Below are 20,077 nucleotides of genomic sequence, written 5' to 3' on the forward strand. Positions count from 1 at the left end.
GACACAACGATTCGCAGAACGCATGTAACTGCATTCTGTGCAAATCGTTGTCCTTGTATATGCGCTCAATGGGGCCGGCGGCAGCAGCGCCGACCACATTGAGAACATATAATGAAGATCATTCTCCTCTGCCACAGATGTAACAGCTGTGGCAGAGAAGAACGATGTTCTCCCTGTTTTTTTCAGCTGTGACGCTGGCTTCGGTCACGTGATTTTTTTGTGCGCATCAGTTTTGCACACAAAAAAAAAAAATTGCAAGAAGAAACGCCCGTGTGACTAAGCCCTTAAAGGGATTGTCTAGTCATTAAAAACTCTAATGGCAAGAAATGTGATAAAATAAAAATATCAGCATTACACACCTGTTAAATCTCCTGAGCCACAGACCATTGGTCCTCACTGGTCTTTTACTTTGTTTTAGTGATGATGTGCAGTACATCCATTAGCACTTAAAATGTTGTTGCAGCGGTCCTGCGGATGTATGGTATGTCATAACTGCAGCAAAGCTGTAGGGAATTTAGGAAGTGAGTAATGCTTAAAAAAAAATAAAAATCTGAACACATTCCCTGCTGCTCAACAAATGTTTTAAACTCCTGGACAACCCCTTTAAACTACATGTGCATTATTTTAACATGAATTAAATTGTTCATTTATTAAATGAGATATCATCAAGATGTTTCACACACTGGAATGCTAGACTAGAATTCAAGATTGCGACTAAAGTAACGTTTAATTCCGCATGAGAAGTCCTTTCTTGTAAACCGTTAGCCCTAAAGCCACTGATGAGGTTAGAACTGCTGAAAATCCAACAAGAGTCAATAAACCACCCACAGATGGCAAGTTTCTTTCCCAAAAGGTAGTAGTAATTGGAGAGGATGGAATATCCTACAATAATAAGAAAAAGGAAAATAAAAACCAAATTATATACAAATTAATTTTTATATATTTCAAAAAGTAGAAGGTGTCTCAAAAGCGTGGAAACACCCATAGAGAATAAAAAGGATTTGGCAGATGGTGATCCAATTTTGCATACAAACCTCCTGGCAAGGAAGAAACCTGTTAGGCTATGTGACCAATATAACTGCCATTTTGAATGCCATCATCTTGAATTCAACTTTAATTTTCCCAATGAGAAGGTGGGTGAGTGATATATCAAACTGGAAGAGAATTTCACCAGAAAAATAATGTTGTGCTTCATTTTATTATAACTTTGTTCTCATGCTAACACAGTGAATTTTCTTTATTACAGGCAATGTGGATGATGGTGTTATCTCAAGCAGAATGTTTGAGATCATCCTTATGTCAGAATAATGAAGCACATGTGTTATCACAAGTTTCCAATCAATGCCACCCAACTAGCCCATAAACTTCTTTCAAATTCTAAGAAACAGGTTCTGTCACTGATAAACCAAAATCTGCATAACCAGAAATCGTTACTAATGAAGCATCAGCAGCCACTGTTATGGTCTCATTCAGCAAGTGCCCAAAATGTAGCACTCGTCTTCTGTCTCAATAATGTGGGGTTTTGCAATGCCTCCATACATTGAATCTTGTCTACAAATAAATGGCATCCTTACAAATTGCAGATGCTGCAACACCTTACGAAGGATGATCTCAACATGTTCTGCTTGATATAATGCCATCATTCATATTGTCTGTAATGAAGAAAAATCACTGTGTTAACATGAGAACAAAGTTATGTTAAAACAAAGTTTTTTTTCTGGTAAAATTTTCTTTAGTTTGATATATCCCAGACTTACCTTCCCATTAGTAAAATTAGAGTTAAATTCTAGAAGACGGCATTCAAAATGGCTGACACTTTGAGGACATTGCCCAACAGGTTTCGCCTTCCACTGCAGCTTGTACAAAAAATTGGAACACGGTCTGTCAAATCAATTTTGTTCTATATGGGTGTTTCCATACTTTTAGGACGGCCTGTACATTTAAGTGTCACTCCACATTTTTCCAGTTCGCCAAACACAGTTACAAGAGTTTTTCAGCCCCATTAAATGTTTTACAAAGAGCTTACATTTCTATATAATAACATAAGGCTGCAGCCTTACCAATTCCCTGCTGATCCCGTGCTGATATTTCCCTGGACCCCACTTGATTTTGCTTACTAGGCTCCAGTGGTAATGTGGCATAGTGAATATGATCACTTCAATCATGGGCTGTAGTAATGAAATGTAGAAAACATTGAGCTCAATGATGCTGCTAGTGATTGATGGCAATTTGACCGCTGGAGCTGGAAAAATAAAGACCAACGGGATACCAGCAGGGAACCAGGGGAACGTTGGCATGAGAGCAGCAGGGAATTGGTTAGGTGAATATTACTGCTTTTGTTATGTTAGACAATTGTCAGCTCTTTGTGAAAGATTTGCCCTATAATTTTGGTAAATCAGATTTTGAAAACATAATCTATAAGCTCAAATATGAACATAAATATTACTTTGCAATTGGAGCCAATGCCTCAACAATAAGGCCAGATTCACACAAATGCAATATGCATGCATTTTTGCACCCATATTACAGCCACAAATCGCAGCACGTGTGCAAAAGATAGGTGTCATGATGCTACAAGTTTGGGTCACTAGACCTGCAGTCAAGTTTTTATGTCGGGTGTTTTTACGTCGGGCCCACAAAATCTTTTGGGCCAGAATATGTCGACCGCTGCATGGGCTCCTTTGGGAACCCATGGCAGCGGCTGTAGGTAGGAGGGAGTTTAGCAGTGTGGCTGCTAAACTCCCTCCCTCTGTTCTCCTCCCCACGTGCAAGTTCACCTCTCATTCCTCCCCACTCGTTCTCTGCAATGAGAGGAGGCGGGATGGGGCAGAGCTAAGTGCTGGTCCGCCGTGCCTCCTCCCATTGATGGCTATGGAGAAGGGTTGGGATGTGGGCGGAGCCATCAATGGGAAGAGGCGGGGCTGATTGGTGCTTATCTCCGCCCCACCATGCCCATTCCCATTGCACAGAACAAGCGGGGAGAAACAAGAGGTGAGCTTGCGATGGGGAGGGAGGGGAAATGGGCGATGGCCTGGTGAGCTCAGCGCATTTGCGCTGGCCTCACCAGGCTATATGAATGAGCACACAAATGTTTGATTTGTGCGCCCATTCACCAGATTTTCCTCTCCCAACATAGCGTTTTAATGGCCGGCCGATATGCACTCATGTGAAAGAAGCCTTAAAGAGGTTGTCTGGGACTTTTACTACTGATGACCTATTTACTAGAACTGACAATATGCGTGATATAATTTACAATCATTAATTCTAATAAAAATATTGCCACAGTTGACGTTCTTTCAATTGTTATTATTGAAAGTGAAGGAAAATCTGAAAGCAATCAGTAACACATAAAGCTTGATGTCTTTTTGAAAACTTGTAGCATGCTTTCAGATTTATGCAGCTTTTTTGCCCACTCTGGGAATTGGGTTTTATAAAGTCCTGTTTACATGCATTGCACTGTACTATTGTTACAGATTACTGTTGTAGAAGCCCCAATAAACAGCGACAAAAAAGATACACCTTGTGTACGTGTGTCTAGATATAGCTTCCTGTGCAGCCAAAAAGAGGGATACACAATTCGGAGTCATAATTGAGCTCTTACCAATGACTGCTGTTCTGGCATCCATACATCACCCTCTGTAATTCTTCCCAAATCAAATAAGATCTAAAACACATTTCATAGGATAGGTTACAGTGTTTACAATTAAGTACCTAGATTATATTTATATACATTCTTCCCACCTCTGATCTACTGATGATCTATTCTCAGGATAGGACATCAATACTTGATTGGCAGGGGTCCACTGCTCAGAATACCTGCTGATCAGCTGCTCACAGAGCTGCTCACAGTGTGTATGGAACAGGAATCAGGATGCTCCGTGCACTTGGCAGCAGCCCAAGGTTGGTATTGCAGGTATTGAATTTAATGGGAATAATGCTTGCATTACCAATCCAGAGCACTGCAATGTGTACACAGCTGTCAGCTTCTGGCTCTGTAAACACTGTCAGTGGCCTGGTAAACAGCTGATCGACTATTGAATTATCAATAGTTAAGAGGTGGACAAACCTTTTTCACACAGCTGTGTATAACTTAGCTTGATTATTTTTGCAAATCTATTAACATTTTATAAGTCAACAAATGCACTTGCAGGTAAATTACATGTTTGTCCACTTAAAAAAGGTACATTTGAAAATAGCTAGTAATCACATTTCCTCAATTAATCATATATTGATACCAGTTAATTCTAGTAGGTTCGTGTATTTTAGCCACAACCCCTACTGACAAGGGTATACAAGCATGCAGGCAGAAAAGCAAACTCAATAGACAAACATTAGCAGAAGAATGGATCAGACTGAAGGTATCAGTGACCATTAAAGTAGCAATGACAGCTTTCCAAAATTAATTTTTAAAATTTTTACCTACTGGTCCTTTGTGCTGCTTATTATGAAGTACAATTTTCTATAACTTACTACTTCTAGAGTCTTCCAAGCTAAGAACTGATTTACAGCTGTTACATACCATAAATAATTGACCCACTAAAGCAAAGAACATGTATTTCTTCACTCACCACACTGATCAGAGTTACTACTGGCTTAATTAGGAGAAAAATTACATTTCTATGGCTAAGTATCTGAATGTCAGGACAATGCTTCCTGCTTCAATGTATGGTGCTAACTGTAACGTTTGTTAAAGGACAAAAATGTATGTGGGGCTGTTTACCATGGGAAACTATAATAATTTAGCATATAATAGAGACCTGTGTCCTTCTAATCCAACATTGCCCTCATGTATAAAGTAAGGTCCATATAAAACTTTGGTGAGGTTTGAATGATTAAAACAACAGCTGTGATATAATCCTTATCAGCTAGCATTGGTAACCAACCACATTAATCTTTTCCAGCCAAGTAGACATATATTTCCTCAGCCGTACTAAAACATTTGTGTTATCAGGCTTAGATCCACAAATAAGCAAATATATATCTACACGGATGCACCCAGTGGTATAATGGAGCCAGAGCATGCTAGGGCACCACACGGCACTTTTTTCATGTCCTTCTACACGCTTCTTCATGGCCCTATATTGTCATAATTTCCATACTTTAAAATGATATCCTTGTATCTTAATTGCTATGTACTTAGACCTAATGTCTGAAGCAGGGGTCTGCTCAGAAGTCTGAATTCATTTGTTTTGCTATGTAGACTGGGGATGGCTGAAGTAATAAGGGGCCAAAGATGTTTCAGCAAGAAACTCTGCAGCCATCAGAAAAAGTTGTCATGTCGTTCTTGGTCAGAGGGAGAAGGAAAGGAAAAAAAACTTCTACAATCCAACAGGATGTAACCTACGAGCCACTGGATTTAACTGTATTATAATTGATATGGTCTGCAGAGCGCCTGTGTAGAATTGGTATATACCACTATATAGTATCATGCAATTAATTACCAGAGTTTCTATTTACACAAGCATGCCTTTTATTTCCATGGCACACAAATGTAACAATAACTGATTAGCTTTACCTACACTGCTACCTCTACCTTTACATTCAGTCCCTAGAGCCCTGTCACTTTTTGGGCGGACAATACCCCAGGAGCAACCCTTAGTGCACTGCAAAATCTAAAAACTAAAAGACAATAGTGACATATACAGTACAATGAGTACTATATATACCTCTCTGGCAGCTCTTTCTCCGGCTTGGATTGCTCCTTCAAGATATCCACTCCACTCAGTGGCTGTCTCTGTGCCAGCAAAGAAAATTCGACCAAACGGTTGTCGAAGAACCCTTAAAATATCATGAGAAAGGAATACAATTAATATTCCTGAAATATATAATGACATGTATATTTCTATCAGTGTCTGTATAATATTTATAGAATTGTAATAAACACCTTAATAAATCACTGGAGGCCGCAGTAACCCCAAAAGAACAAAATTGGGAGAATTGTAGAAATAAGGTCTCTGTTAAAATATAACTTTTAATGGATATACATTAAAATAATTAGCCAAAAAGACAAAACACACATAAAAACATCCCACATAACTATGGTTAGTAATAAGACTCCATAGCACATGGGCAAAGTTCTCATGGAAGTATTAAGCTCAATCAATTTAATCAGGAGAGTGCCCCGTAGTAGTAGCCATATATCTAGGCACTAACCTAAATATTAATTAGCTGTGACAGATTATATGCCGCTTTTTCTATTCCTCACAGCCAGAATATATCTTATGGCACAAATAACAGTGGGCATTAATCGTTACTTTTGTCTCTTCCATTATATCTGGAATCAAGAATCTGTTGGGTTTAATTCAATTTTGTCAACAATGATGCCATTACTCCTTTATTGAGTGCATGATCATACGGAGAGGGAAAACTGTTGGTACACTGGAGATTAAGGGATAATAATAAAAGTCTCCTCCTACCGTGGGAAGTACCCAGAACCTGACTGAGTGACTTCTCCATTGAATGACATTAATGAGGAGAGTGTATTTTTGAGAGTCCCAGTCACCTGTTATACATCACTATCAAGTAGGAGATTGAGCTCAATACTTCCATGAGAACTCTCCCAATTGTTTGGAGTAGATGCCCCCGTGCCATGGAGTTTTATTATGAACCATAGCTATATTGGATGTCTTTATATGTGTCTTGTCTTTTTGGCTAATTATTTTAATGTATATCCATTAGAAGTTATATTTTAACAGGGACCATATTTCTGTAATAAACACCTTAGTATTACTAGGTAAACCTGGCATTTTTCATGCCTGTTAGGACCACCAATAGTATGAATTAGACAAAATCATATCCTGTATGTACTGTATGTACATCAAGAAACATTCCATCTTTAAGAAAAAAAATGTAGGTGTTGCGACATGCCATCCGCAATCAGAAGGTTGATTCAGGATGACATGGTGGCATCAGCAGTGGCCTATTTGACCAGGGTATCAGCACATGCACCCTGTCATTTGGCACTGACATGTACACATCATTGGCTAGTGTGGGGCTTGGTTGGTTATTGGTTGGCAGCAAAGTAGGTTCCCTAGCCTGCCAATAAACCAATATTTTTGTACATTTATTTTGGCCCCTCCTTTCAGAGGGAGCCAGTTACTTCTCTGAATGGTGGAGTTTTGATCCAGTCCATATCCTGAGGGCTCAGTCACACGGGCGCATCCAGGCGCCGATGCGCCCATGTTACTGCACAAAGAAGACGACCGCATTGCAGGTGCGGACGACTCTCCACACTGCCAGAAGAAAGAACACATGACCGACAATGGAGTAGGTCATGTGTTCTTTCTTCTGGCAGTGTGGAGAGTCGTCCGCACCTGCAGTGCGGCCGTCTTATCCTGCAGTAACACGGGCACATCGGCACCTGGATGCACCCGTGTGACTGAGCCCTCATAGTGTCATCTCAGTCAGATAAGTTCCTGGTGTTTATACTAATTTATTGGTGTTGCAACATCTGCTTCCTAGTGCTGCTGTGACTATTGTTATTTATGTCTGTTAATTGACACCCTCTTGTTAACACCTAGGGACAGTTTAGGTTTCCCCAAGTTTCAAGACATGGGGCCACCCTCATCAGGGGGCATGCCCTGCTTTTAGATAGGGTTATTCTATTATTAGCATGTTAGGGTGAGATTTCCCTTTCACTATTGTTTAGTTTCATTATTAATGGTTTTGTTTTCTATATCCATCCTTTTAGGACAACTATTTAGTCTGATCCAGATGAGGTGTTTAGCTTCCCACTCATTCTTAACAATAGGAACAATAGATATAATCTAAAAGCCCATTTACACGCAACGATTATTGCTCAAAACTTGTTCAAACGACCGAATTTGGGCAACAATTGTTACATGTAAACGCGGGCATCAGGCACCTTTTGTTTGAACATAATTTTAAGGTGAACTTAAAATCCATCGTTCAGCTACTGGAGATAAAGCGGTTTGCTTTATCTGTCAGTAGACCACAGGCTGTTATGTCCTCTGGGAGTCGGCAGTTAACATTGTAATCTGCCAACACCCGCAATGAGAAGAATGCAGCTAGGCTCTGCAAACAGCTTGTGGAGGTCCATTTACATGCAAATGAAGATGATAAAGTGGTAATGGCCATCAGTGGCCATTAACACATTATGCAAAAAGATTGCTAAACTTTCAACCTTTCAATCGTTTGAAAGATTATCTTTGCATGTTAATGGACCTTAACGCTTTTGTCACATTACACATGGGAACATAAAATAACCATTACACAGTAATAGCATCCCATAGAAATGTTCATTGTAAAAAAAAAATCAAGCATCTAAAAGGAGTTGTCGAAACTGAAAGAATCATTCAATGTGTGATTGTAATGCTGTTATAAGTAAGTGATTACAATATCAGAGCAAAGGGATAATTTAGTGCAGAAAACTGAATACCTAACAGGAGGCTCTAGTACCCTATTGGGCTGCCTCTAGATGTAATATGGGTGGGCATGGAAGCATACATGTTCCATATAGTATCCTGTGGCATATCAGTCTGCATTTGCTGTAACTGAGCCTCTAGATCATGCAAACTCGTAGGCTGTCAAAGTTGGCATCCATGATGGTCCTCTACATGTTATACTGGCGATACATTTGCTGACTGGGCAGGCCACAGAAATGTGGTAATGTTGTGGAGGCATTCCTGTGACACCCTTGCTGTGTGCAGCCCAGCATTATCCTGCTGGAAAATGCCTCTTGGAAGCCCTGCCATGAGACACAACACATGTGGCTGCAGGATGTCCTGAACATATTTCTGTGCTGTCATTGTCCCTCATACCACTACTAGAGGTAAACGACTGTCATATGTAATGGCCCCTCTCCACAGCAAAGACAGGATTGAGGTGCTCAGCCCTAGGTCTCTAGACATGAACACAGCAATCGTCAGTGTCCAAACTAAACCTGGATTCTTCGATAAGATAAACCAAGTTCCACTCTATAGTAGTCCAGTTTCTAAATCACATTGGCGCCAAGATAAATGGAGTCCACATTGGGTGGGTGTCATAGGCAGTTCACTTAATGGGTGCTGTCAGACCAAATGTCCTTCAGCTAAGCACCTGGAAATAGTTCCTAAAGAAACATGGATCCGTAATGATGGTGCCCCCTGTCTCTGGATGGCAATCTCTCTTGTTGGACAATCAGATGATTTTCTTAACTGGTGGTCTGTTGAGGGCATTCTGAGCCTGGTCGCCTGGTGTGTGTGTTCTCACAAATCCAACATCTCCTAACAGTCTGGTCAGAACAGCCGGGGTGGTGGATTATTCCTCTATATGACCATTCAGCTTCTTGCATTCCAATAATGCGCCTCCTCTCAAACTTTGCTAACTGGGGGAAATCTCTCCAATTGCAATGTAGAGGCATATCTAGTGGTCAACAAGCTCTACGCAAATGGAAAAAGAGGTTCACTACACTCTGGTATCTTCTAAGAGTCTTTTTATACACCAAAGGTTAAATCACATTTAGGGCTTAATGTGCTAAGACCATTCAAAATAAGTTAAAACAATATCTAAAAATCTTAATTTTTTTTCCACAAAATATTTTTACATTGCCACTCTCTGACAATAGTACAACTTTTGAGCTTACCTTCCATACTGAGTCATGACTCCTGGTGGAAAGTAAGCCGTATAGCAGCCCCCAGAATACTGTTCTTCACACCAGTTTTTTTCTTCATAATGCACTGGCTGTTGGTATATTTACAGTTATCAACTAAAAGATACTGTACATCATAGTTAAACTGTAGCAATATTACAACATGCCCTCAAGTTTTCCCCACTTCAGCAAGTTGAACTTCAAGGACATATTGAATTTCTCTACTCTGCTAAGCAGGAAACTAAAGAATAGGTGATGCCTTAATCCTTTCCAATTCAATTTCCCTGCTACTTACTCACTCCCCAGTTCTTATTTATTTTTTGAGGGGGGGGGGACTCTTTGTGGGCTCCTTGGAATTACTCAACAGAAACACATAAAAATGAGCTGTCAGGATGATTCTATTAGCAATTTTTTGAAAAGTAAACATAAGTTAATACCATATTTCCCACAAAATAAAACCCAGTCTTATGTTAATTTTTAGCAGGTTGGTTAAGGTCCGTCCTGCTGCTCTCCACAGCTCCGATGCGCTTCCTGCAGTCCTCGACTGCTCATACAACATCACTTCCTGGTTCTGGGATTCCTAAATCCTGCCTCCAGGAAGTGTTGACTGTGATTGGTTCTTTGATCACCACTCAGCTAATCAATGCAGTGCTGGATAAAGCAATGTGATGGCTTTAATGGGTTTATCCAACACTACATTGATTGGTTGAGCAGCAGTTGAAGAACCAATCAACAGCCATCGAGTTGTAGAGATGGGATTAATGAATTGGCTGAGCCACGGTCAATCACAGCCATTGCATTGGTTCATCCAGCGCTGCATTGATTGGCTGAGTAGCGGCTGAAGAACCAATCACAGCCATCACGTCTTGGTGGTGGGATGTATGAATCCCGTAACCAGGAAGTGATGTTGTACGAGTGGCTGAGGACTGCGGGAACTGCACGGAACCTCTAGAGAGCAGCAGGCAGGACCTGGATCGAGCCTGCTAGGTAATATATTATTTTCTTTTTTTTTTCTTAATGTAGTGTGACTAGGGCTTTTTTTCAGGGTAGGGCTTATATTTCAAGCCTCCACGAAAATTAAGCTAGGTCTTATTTTAGGGGAAACAGGGTATGTATATTACATTTGCAGAAGTGAGGTTGGATGTTGGAGATCTTTCCTGCATACTATAATATATATATGCAGAAGAGAACGCCGATGATGGACCTCTTTTCTGCATAGTGTTAGAAACATGTGTTGGACCTCTATGCAGGGAAATTTCAATGTCGAACGAGGTCCGACACTGCATTTGAAAGGGTTAAAGCTCTTTTTTTGTCTACGTGGCATCATGTCAATCATGTCTAGAAGCCATTCATATCAAATGGAAAGGTCTTATTTCTAACCCTTAAAAGAATGATGACTTTTTAGGTGCAATAACTCTTCCATAAAATCATAGGGGGTTTCACTGGACTGTGGACACACCTGCAATACTTTTATTTACTTTAGAATGGCAGAACTTGCTGGGATTTACTGGAACTATCCTTTGTGGTTCACAGTAGCATTTCCCTATTTATTGGCACACGTGTATTTCTCTTATTTTTATATCTGTGCAAGAGTTACTAAAAAGTTCTTATTGCAATAATTTAACCCTTTGTTAAGCACCAAAATAAAAAGCACAATAAATGAAATATTAAAGTGATCTTACATGTAGAGCTTCCTCTGAGTCCAACACTCTTGCATACAGCTCACAGATCTTTCTTTTTCTAAGTATAAAAGGCAAGGACATTTTTATTGAATGCAGTCTAATTACCAAGATTGACATCTGATATTTGCATTAATTGTATAGAATGCACATACATTATAAGACTTATATTATCTACAATTACCCAGGTTAATCCCTATTCCGTGGCATTACCAGTTCCTGCCAATAGAGTTGTCGATTACACTTACGGCTTTATCTCTTATATTGTTGAAACATAAAAAAGCAAACTGAGCTCATTGTCAAAAAAAAATCAAGCACCTTGAAGGAGTTGTCACTTCCTGGGCGTCGAACCCTCTCTGATCTACTATTCATGGCCTATGCTGTAGATAAGCTATCAATAGTTTACAAGTGGACAACCCCTTTAAACACATCAGATATGGTTAGAGAATTCAACAGGTGCTCATACTGTATGTACTTAATAAAGTTATTTATTTATAGAGGTATACAAATGAAACTAGAACTGGAAGCCTATGCAAAAAAACTGAAAAAAACCCTTCTCTTACCGTTCATCTTTTGTAAGATTAGCCAGTCTCCTTGACTTTCGGGCAAGTATGAATCTACAATCAAATGAAACAATCTGATAAATATATTTTGTATTTGTTTTCCCTACGTAATGCATTCTTGGTTATTTTGTCTTTTTTTAGGTAACTAGGATGTTGACTGTATTTTTTTTCTAATGTGCATATTGAAACTAAATATTACATATCTGTATACAAACTCATAACTGATGCTAATAGAATTGCTTAAAGGAGTCGTACCAGAATTTAAAGTTATCCAATGGATAGGGGATAACTTGCTAAACAATTGGGACCTCACTGCTAAGACCCCCAACGATCTCGAGAATGGGTGTCACTTGGGTATCTCAGCAGTCACATTGAAAGTGAATGGAGCGCTGCTGTCCTTGTGCGACCAGCGCTTTATTCAGTCTCTTTCTCACTGCGGGAGTGCATTAACCCTGCAGTGAAAAGGACAAGGGACATTGGATAGGACATGACTTTTTATTTTGGTTAACTGCTTCAAGTTACTTAAAGGGTTTGTTCCACGAAGAGACTGTGGATAGGGGATAACTTAAAATTTTGTTATAACCCCTTTAAGTTTCTTAAAGGGTTTGTTTCACGAAAGAAACTTATCTGCTATTCACAGGAATGGGGATAGGCATTTGATCGGTGGGGATCTAATTGCTTGATGCCCACCAATCATGAAAAGGACGTCCCGATTATCCCTAAATGAATGTAGTGGTGGTCACAACATGCACATTTCAGCTTCATTAATTTAAGTGTTCAGCTATCTCTGCCAGTTCCATAAAAATGAATGGTGCGGTAATGCGTATATGACCACCACTTCAAGGAAGAGGGACTGCAAGCCTGCCTGCACCTCTGTCTCCTCTTAGATATCTTAACTCATGACCTGCTATTGCAGAATTGAGCTTGATAAGTTAAAGGGGACCCCGACCGATCAGCTGTGCGGCCGCACATTGTACTCTGGAACTTCAACTGAAGCACACAATTATTGCCCTGTATGAAATAACCAATCTTTGCCTTTGCCTCCTATACACAAATAATTGAGCTAACGTTACAGTACAAATGTAAGATACGTTTCTACTGCTTTTTAATGAATGATGGACCAAAATTCTTTATTAACGAATTTGTGAAGGACTAATTTAACTTTTTATCTAATATCATGTTTTCTCAAAATAAATGCTATAACTAAATTACATTCAAAGTTTTTGATACACTACATTAGATTACTGGTCCTTGTTGTCTCACTAGTGGAATTCATAGTTGTGCTATTAGTGATATGTTTGAGCTATAGTCAAAGCTATCCATATTGAACTATGAACTTGAGATCTATCTCTTAACTTAGAAAACATTATACCCCATTATAGCAGGCACTGTGCCATCAGGTTTTGTATCATCAAGGGTTAGACCAATTGGTGCTTCTTCATCTTCAATAATCATGCTCCCACAATAATCTAGGGAATAATAAAAGAGTTAGAAAATTTTATGCTCACAGTATAACATTCAACCATGTTTCTTGTATGTCTACTAATGATTAGAAATTAATTAGCAATGGAGCACTCCGGGGTCTATTATAATCCATTTTCTCTGTGCATAGAATCTGTGGTGAGAATCCATGTGTTGTCCTAACCTTAGAATTAAAAATCACTCCAAAAGACCAACCCCTTACTCAGATCAGATTTCCTATGCCAAAATTTTAATTCCACCATATTATGCACAGTGGCCAATATCTTTGAGTAGACCATTCCTCAAGAAAACCATTCTATAATAATGTCAGGGACCTCCTGCACTCTAGACAGTAGCTCTCCCTGCTGAGCCATCCAGCCCTCTGCTAAAGCATAGCAATTATCCTTTGTTCCCTGGCCTGTTCCCCTGTTCTAGCTCTGGCCAGTTTCCAATTAAGCTAACTATAAAAGCCTGACCCTGCCACTGCTCATGTGCGTGATTATTGTGCTTCCCAGCCTTAGTCAAGCTCCTCTCCTGCCTGCTCCTCTGCAACCTAACTGAGAACTACTGATACCGACCTCTGAATTTCCCCCTGACAGCGATACTCCCCTCCACCTTCATACCGCAACTTGAGAACTACCAATAGTGACCTCTGGCTTTCCTCCTGACCACGATACTCGCCTCCTCCTTTGTACCAAAACTTGAGAACTACCAATACCGATCCCTGGCTTTCCTCCTGACCTCGATACCTGCCTCCTCCTTTGTACCGCGACGTGAGACCAGTTGTTGCTGACTCCTGGCTCTCCTCTGACTACTGTCTGGTCCTGCATGGGTACTACACCCACGACCCCAAACGTAGCCCCAGAAATGGCACAAACAAGTTTTTAAATATAAATAACATATTGTGACAAACTGGAGATTAGACACACTTGGACCACCGTTTCTTTGTTCTAAGACAAGTAGTGTCACAGCCATGAATGCACTCCACAATGTAATTTTTCCTTAAAATCTGAGTTCACCCTTATTTATCACTTTACTCCAGCACAGCAGTGTTCACACTGTATACCAATTTACACAGGGCACGACAGTTAAACACCTGGCCATCTGGCCTCTAACTAAACATCATATAGCACCCTTGCTACCAGGCCTAGTGCCACAGAACCTCACCACAAGTTGCATACCTTCACAGAAGCCCCCACAAACCCTTGTTAATAGCCTGTCTCTTCTAGGACTGGGAGCATGCACTGAAAGGCACATCTGCTTTTTATTAAACCCTCTCAGGTGCCTCCTATGTAACCAGCAGATGCATCTTTTCCCTGGCACATAGACTTTTAGTCAGTCAGTAATTAAGCCCTGTCTTTGCATATATATTAAAAATAAAGCCCCCGATATCTAGGAGTGCATACCTTTCTTCCTCCAGAAAGCTTCCTTGTAATAAACCATGCACTTTATTACTGAACCCATAGGAACACGATTAATTAGCTGATTTCTTAATGGAGGTAAACCAGGATTAAAGTGAATTTTAAGACAAAGAGTGGGTGGAATGGCACTGATGACATATTTGGCCTGCAACAGAGTAAAGGATTTTTAGACACAAGTACAAGAATGTAATTTGCATGTTCCCAAACTATAGTCATTTAACGGTGCATTCACACATGGCAGATTTGCTGTGGATTTTCCACAGAAGGAAGAATCTGCACCCAAATCCTTGTCAAAATTTGCACCAATTGGTGTCGATTTACAGAAGGTTATTTTCTGACAGGAAATGTCCACCGTAAATTCTCCATGTGTGAACATACACTAGACATTGATTTATCCGTCAGATATTTTTGGGGTTAATAGATTTAATTAAAGCCATGCAAACTGTTTACTAACATCATAGTATCATTTAAAAGGATTGTCCAGGTGAGTGAAATACTTATCTGATCTAGTGGTGTCAGAACCTCAACTTCCGGCCTATTTCTGACACCGGGTCATGTGGTATATGTGACATCATCTCAAGGGATGCCTGTTTGGCTCATTTCAATAACCAAGCTAGCTTTTCTCTATCATTGCCAATGCAGGGAAGGGGGCTGGCTTAGTTACTGAAAGTGTTTCTCCTCCCTGGACAACTTTTTTAAATATCAGTTAAAGGACCCATTAATCATTTTTCCACCAAAAGTTCTGAAATGCAGTTATTTTCTGTTTTAAATTAATTTCTGGCATTTCTAGTATAAAAAGATATATATGTTATGTAATTCTTTGCTTCTGCGTGTCACCCTCGGTGTTGGTGCTAATATGAATAGAATCAGTCTCCTTCCACCTCTGGCAGCTGTCAATATAGTCCTTTCTTTCAACCCTACAGATTTAGTCTTTTTAATTTAAACAAAACTATAGCTATAAGTTATGGGGGTTAAAACATGGCAACAATTTTTTTTTTAAATAAACTGATTTTTTAAACTTTATTAGAAGCTATAAAACATAAAAAATATAAACATTTTCTATCACTCTAATTGTACTGACCCACACCATACATGAAAATAGCTAAATTGCACTCTTTTCCACTAAGTCACACCCGCTTGTCCATTGACTTATAGAAAGTGTCTAAAACGCATAATAAATGTGATGCGAGGTATGTACTGCCCATCAGTTTGGCCACAAATTGACATCCTTCCTAGTTATTGAGATGAGTTTTAGCCACACTCATTGCAAAGAGTACATAAAATCTAGCACACAGCCATGTAATCTCCATAGAAAAACATTAGTCGTAGTATAGCTTACAGTGAAGTGCTCAGTGAATTTAAATATGGCTCTATTACAAGATGCCACCTTTGCCACAAAAAAGTTTGCTACATTTCCGATCTGCTATATCTGCCCTGGTCTACTTTACATGGTATTATTGTGAAATGAAAGCATCTAGGAGTAGCAATACTTTACAGTATACAAATTATTGTAATGTGATGATTAATTTAGGCAACATTTTATCTGGATATAGCATGTTTCCCCAAAAATAAGACCCTGTGTGTCACATACTCTCCTAGCAGGCGCCGTCCAGGTCCCTCCCGCTGGTCTCCGTTGCTCGCTGTGGCAGGCTTCTGTGCAATCCCCAATGCAGACAAAGCATCTCTTCCTGATAACGGGGCTTGAAAACCCCACCTCCAGCAAGCGATTGCTCTGATAGGTTCACAAGTGCCACCTCGGCCAGTCAAAGCCGGCGCTCAAGAAACCAACCACAGCCATTCAATTATGTTATTCAATGAATGGCTGTGATTGATTCATTGAGAGATGGCTCTGATTGGCTGAGACGGCGTTCCTGAACCAATCAGAGCAATTGCTTGCTGGAGGTAGGGTACTCAAGACCCATTAGCAGCAAGAGATGCTCCATCGGTGTTGAGGACTGCACGGAATCCGGCAGGAGCACTTGAGGCCAGCAGGAGGGACACAGATGGCACCTGCTAAGTGACTATTGCTTTTTTCATGTAGTGTAACCAGGGCTTATTTTCAGAGTAGGGTTTATATTTTCATTCTCCTTTCCTATTGAAAAAATCAGGGTAGGCTTATTATCAGGGTAGGTCTTATTTTTGGAGAAACACTATAGTCAGAGCTTCATTTTTAAGAAGGTTTTCAGGTGTACAACTTACTAACAGAGGAATTTTACACATAGTTTAACATAAAAAAGTGATCTTTATAAATGGAAAATGCAATTTCCTACCTCATATATTTCGTGATTGACAGTCTCTACTATAATGTTCTCAGCAGATTGATCTATACGCACTACAGGCCTCTGCAGTTTTACGCGACCTTGTAATCGTTCTGCCATCTTTTCACTAATTTGTCCTGCTCCACCAACAAATTTTCTCTCCTCAAGAAACATGAAATTAAGAAAAATACATTAGGAAATGCTTATAATTAAAATGAAATAATTATAGTAATCAGTAATGTGTATGCTGAACTCTGAAATAAAGTGTCCCTCTGTTATTCCTCCTAGAAATGAATTGCAAATTTCCTTCACACTCTCAGGCCAATTCGACACGGGTGATCGCGATTTTGCCTCGACAAAATCGCGACAAAATCGCATGTTTATTCACAGTGATTTGGGAGCATTAGCAATCCTTTTTTTTAATAATCTCGCATTACATCGCTGCCACCTGCAATAAAATTTAGTGATTTTTTTACTGTAAAAGTCAATGGGACTTTGAATTGTTAAAATCACATTGCTGCGTCCGTTTGAAGTGTTGCGATGCAATAAAAAGAGGCCTCCAAAGGCATACATGGAAGACAAAAAATATCACATCGCAGAAAGATAGAGAAAGCCACGATTTTTTATTCTCTCAACATCGCATTAGTGAAAATGTTGCATATGGGAATAAAACCATTGTAAATCATTGGTTTCGTATTCAGCTTTTTAACTGACTCACGCACCAGGTGAAAATTGCGCAACTTTTTTGCCCATGTGAAACCACCCTAACACTGTCCAATCAGTGCTTAGTGCCAGACACATCCTACCGACTACAAATATGGTAATACCCAGTAGTGAATTTATTCATGTATTGTCAGGAGTAACAGCAGAGCAATGGGCAATGCAGGGCTCTAAATACATGTGACCTATCACTATTTACAATAAACATAGAATAATACAACCTAATCCATGCAAAAAGACATATTATAACTGAAAACATGAGGAGAAGTAGAAATGTGGCAGAACTGTGAAAAAGGTTAGTTCACATGTCTCACTATGCTATTATCAAAAACTGTTGAGATTCAAAATGCATATGGATCCACCGTTTTTAAAGACTATAACGTAAACTTGCAGACTATGGGAGGAAGTCATAAAATATTTTATACTACTAAAAAGGTCAAAACATTTTGCGAAAGTGGGGATTTGCACAAATATTTGTGACTTTTCGGCTTTTTATGTCATCTTTACCACTTTTGTATAAAAAGTGGGCAGGACTTGTTGGGAGTGGAAGCCTCAGACAAGAGCTCCTTTAACAGCCCCAGATATAAGGATGTAGTGTCCCTTTATGATAAAAACAAGGGATATTCAAACACATATTCCCATACATATGGTAGACAAGAAGTACCAAACCGCTACCCTTATCAGATGCTTTAGTAATAATTGAGTCATCTTTTCCCAGGTTCAATAAGGCCTGCTTTTCATCTCTTGACAGATTGGGCATATAAGATATTTGGTAGTTGCTAAAAAATGATAGTCTCTTCTGCAGTAAACTAGTCTCCAAAGGTGTCAACTCCCTAGATGATTCAGTGAAGAAAAAAATGTGATGGATATAGGTGCAGCTGACCAAAATATAAAGTTCAGTACAATACAGAAAGTAAGCTCAGCTTCTCTGTTTTATTTCAAACCAGCATAAAGACGCATTTTGGGGCAATGCCCCTTCCTCAGTTATAGCTGGGTATACACCTTGTGTTGGCTGTTGGTATGTGAATGGTGTACTAGGTCTTTTCCACGACCCACCATCTTAATGAGACAGAAGAATCACATCTTCCACTCACATTTTTTGCTTTTTTCACCTTCCTACTCAACTCTCTAGATGACAAATGTATAATCTATCCTCCATCATTATCTCTGTTGTGGAGGACCCATATTTCGGGAAACCAACCACCCTTTCTTTAAAAAAGAATTGGAAGGAATCAGTTGTTGTGTCTGCTTGGTAGCGGTTGAAGATCCAGGAAGTGGTGCATATGAGCAAAATGAAGGATAGGTAGATGATCTATCTCCCTGGCACCCCCTGCCCCTTCCTCAAAACCACTGGCTACAGGAAAAGGTACCCCTTTCATCTCTTCTTCTTCTTTTCTGATAATCTGATGAGATTAATATTTCTCAACTGATGGTAGGAGTGCCTCTTTTCTCCTAAAATCTATGTCAGTCTTAAATTTAAGGGAAGCCTCTCTCCTCAGCAATGAGAACCTGCATAAAATGCAATGAGCTTTCTATAGATTCTCGCGCCCACCTTTCTAACAATGGCAGTGTACAAGAATGAGATGCAGGAGAACCCTCGGTTTCTTTAGAATAATTCTATTTTTAATCCAGTTCTCCAGCGACTGGATTTCTCATCAGGATTTACTATTGTTGTCATAACCTTGATACAGTTTCCTAAAATAGATTCAAGTGAAATAGAGAATGCAGAAAAAGCAATATCCTGTTCTGAAAATACCTCCCTCACTTAATTCAGAAAAGTCACAGTAGCAATATCACCAGACAAAAAGCTGACCATGCACATCACTGCTGATGTAACATAGTAACATAGTAGGCTAGGCTGAATGAATACAATGTCCATCTAGTTTATCCTGTTTCAACCCCCTAGTTGATCCAGAGGAAGGCAAAAACCCCAAGGAGCAGAAGCCAATTAGCCCTTTTGGGGGAAAATTCCTTCCCGACTCCATAATGGCAATCAGAATAGTCCCTGGATCAACCTTCGATAGTTCCTACCTGAATGTAAAACCCAGAACAACAACCCTGCTGGTCACCTAATGTCTATATTTTTTAATATCCTTCTACTCAAGAAACACGTCTAATCCACTCTTAAGCTCCTTAATGGATTTTGCCATCACCACGTCCTCAGACAGAGAGTTCCACAGTCTCACTGCTCTGACAGTAGACGAATAAACATATGTAAGCAGCACCACATGGAAGTCTTCGAAGAATCATCAGGTAGTCATCAGTAGAATAAAATTCCAAATGTCATCTGTATAGCTTAAAAGTCCATTCGTTTGGAAAAAACTTACGATGTTTCGTCCAACACAGCGGACTTTGTCATGCTTGATCCCACGGTGAGCGTGCACCT

General features: G+C 39.7%; 1 protein-coding gene across 1 annotated transcript in view; it reads right to left on the reverse strand.

Moving 5' to 3' along the window:
* Positions 1-200: 200 nt before the first annotated feature.
* LOC136624694 (amine oxidase [flavin-containing]-like) overlaps positions 201-20,077 on the reverse strand; it is a 99,924-nt gene continuing 80,047 nt past the window's right edge. The window contains exons 7-15 of the mRNA XM_066598651.1: positions 16,984-17,133; positions 14,699-14,858; positions 13,204-13,300; positions 11,832-11,885; positions 11,272-11,329; positions 9,584-9,681; positions 5,667-5,778; positions 3,602-3,664; positions 201-882 (exon numbers count right to left, since the gene is read on the reverse strand). Of these exons, the coding sequence (XP_066454748.1) occupies positions 727-882; positions 3,602-3,664; positions 5,667-5,778; positions 9,584-9,681; positions 11,272-11,329; positions 11,832-11,885; positions 13,204-13,300; positions 14,699-14,858; positions 16,984-17,133 (948 nt within the window). The 3' untranslated portion in view covers positions 201-726. The remainder of the gene's footprint in view (positions 883-3,601; positions 3,665-5,666; positions 5,779-9,583; positions 9,682-11,271; positions 11,330-11,831; positions 11,886-13,203; positions 13,301-14,698; positions 14,859-16,983; positions 17,134-20,077) is intronic.

Source organism: Eleutherodactylus coqui, chromosome 4 (assembly GCF_035609145.1).
Source record: "Eleutherodactylus coqui strain aEleCoq1 chromosome 4, aEleCoq1.hap1, whole genome shotgun sequence".
Classification (NCBI taxonomy): domain Eukaryota; kingdom Metazoa; phylum Chordata; class Amphibia; order Anura; family Eleutherodactylidae; genus Eleutherodactylus; species Eleutherodactylus coqui.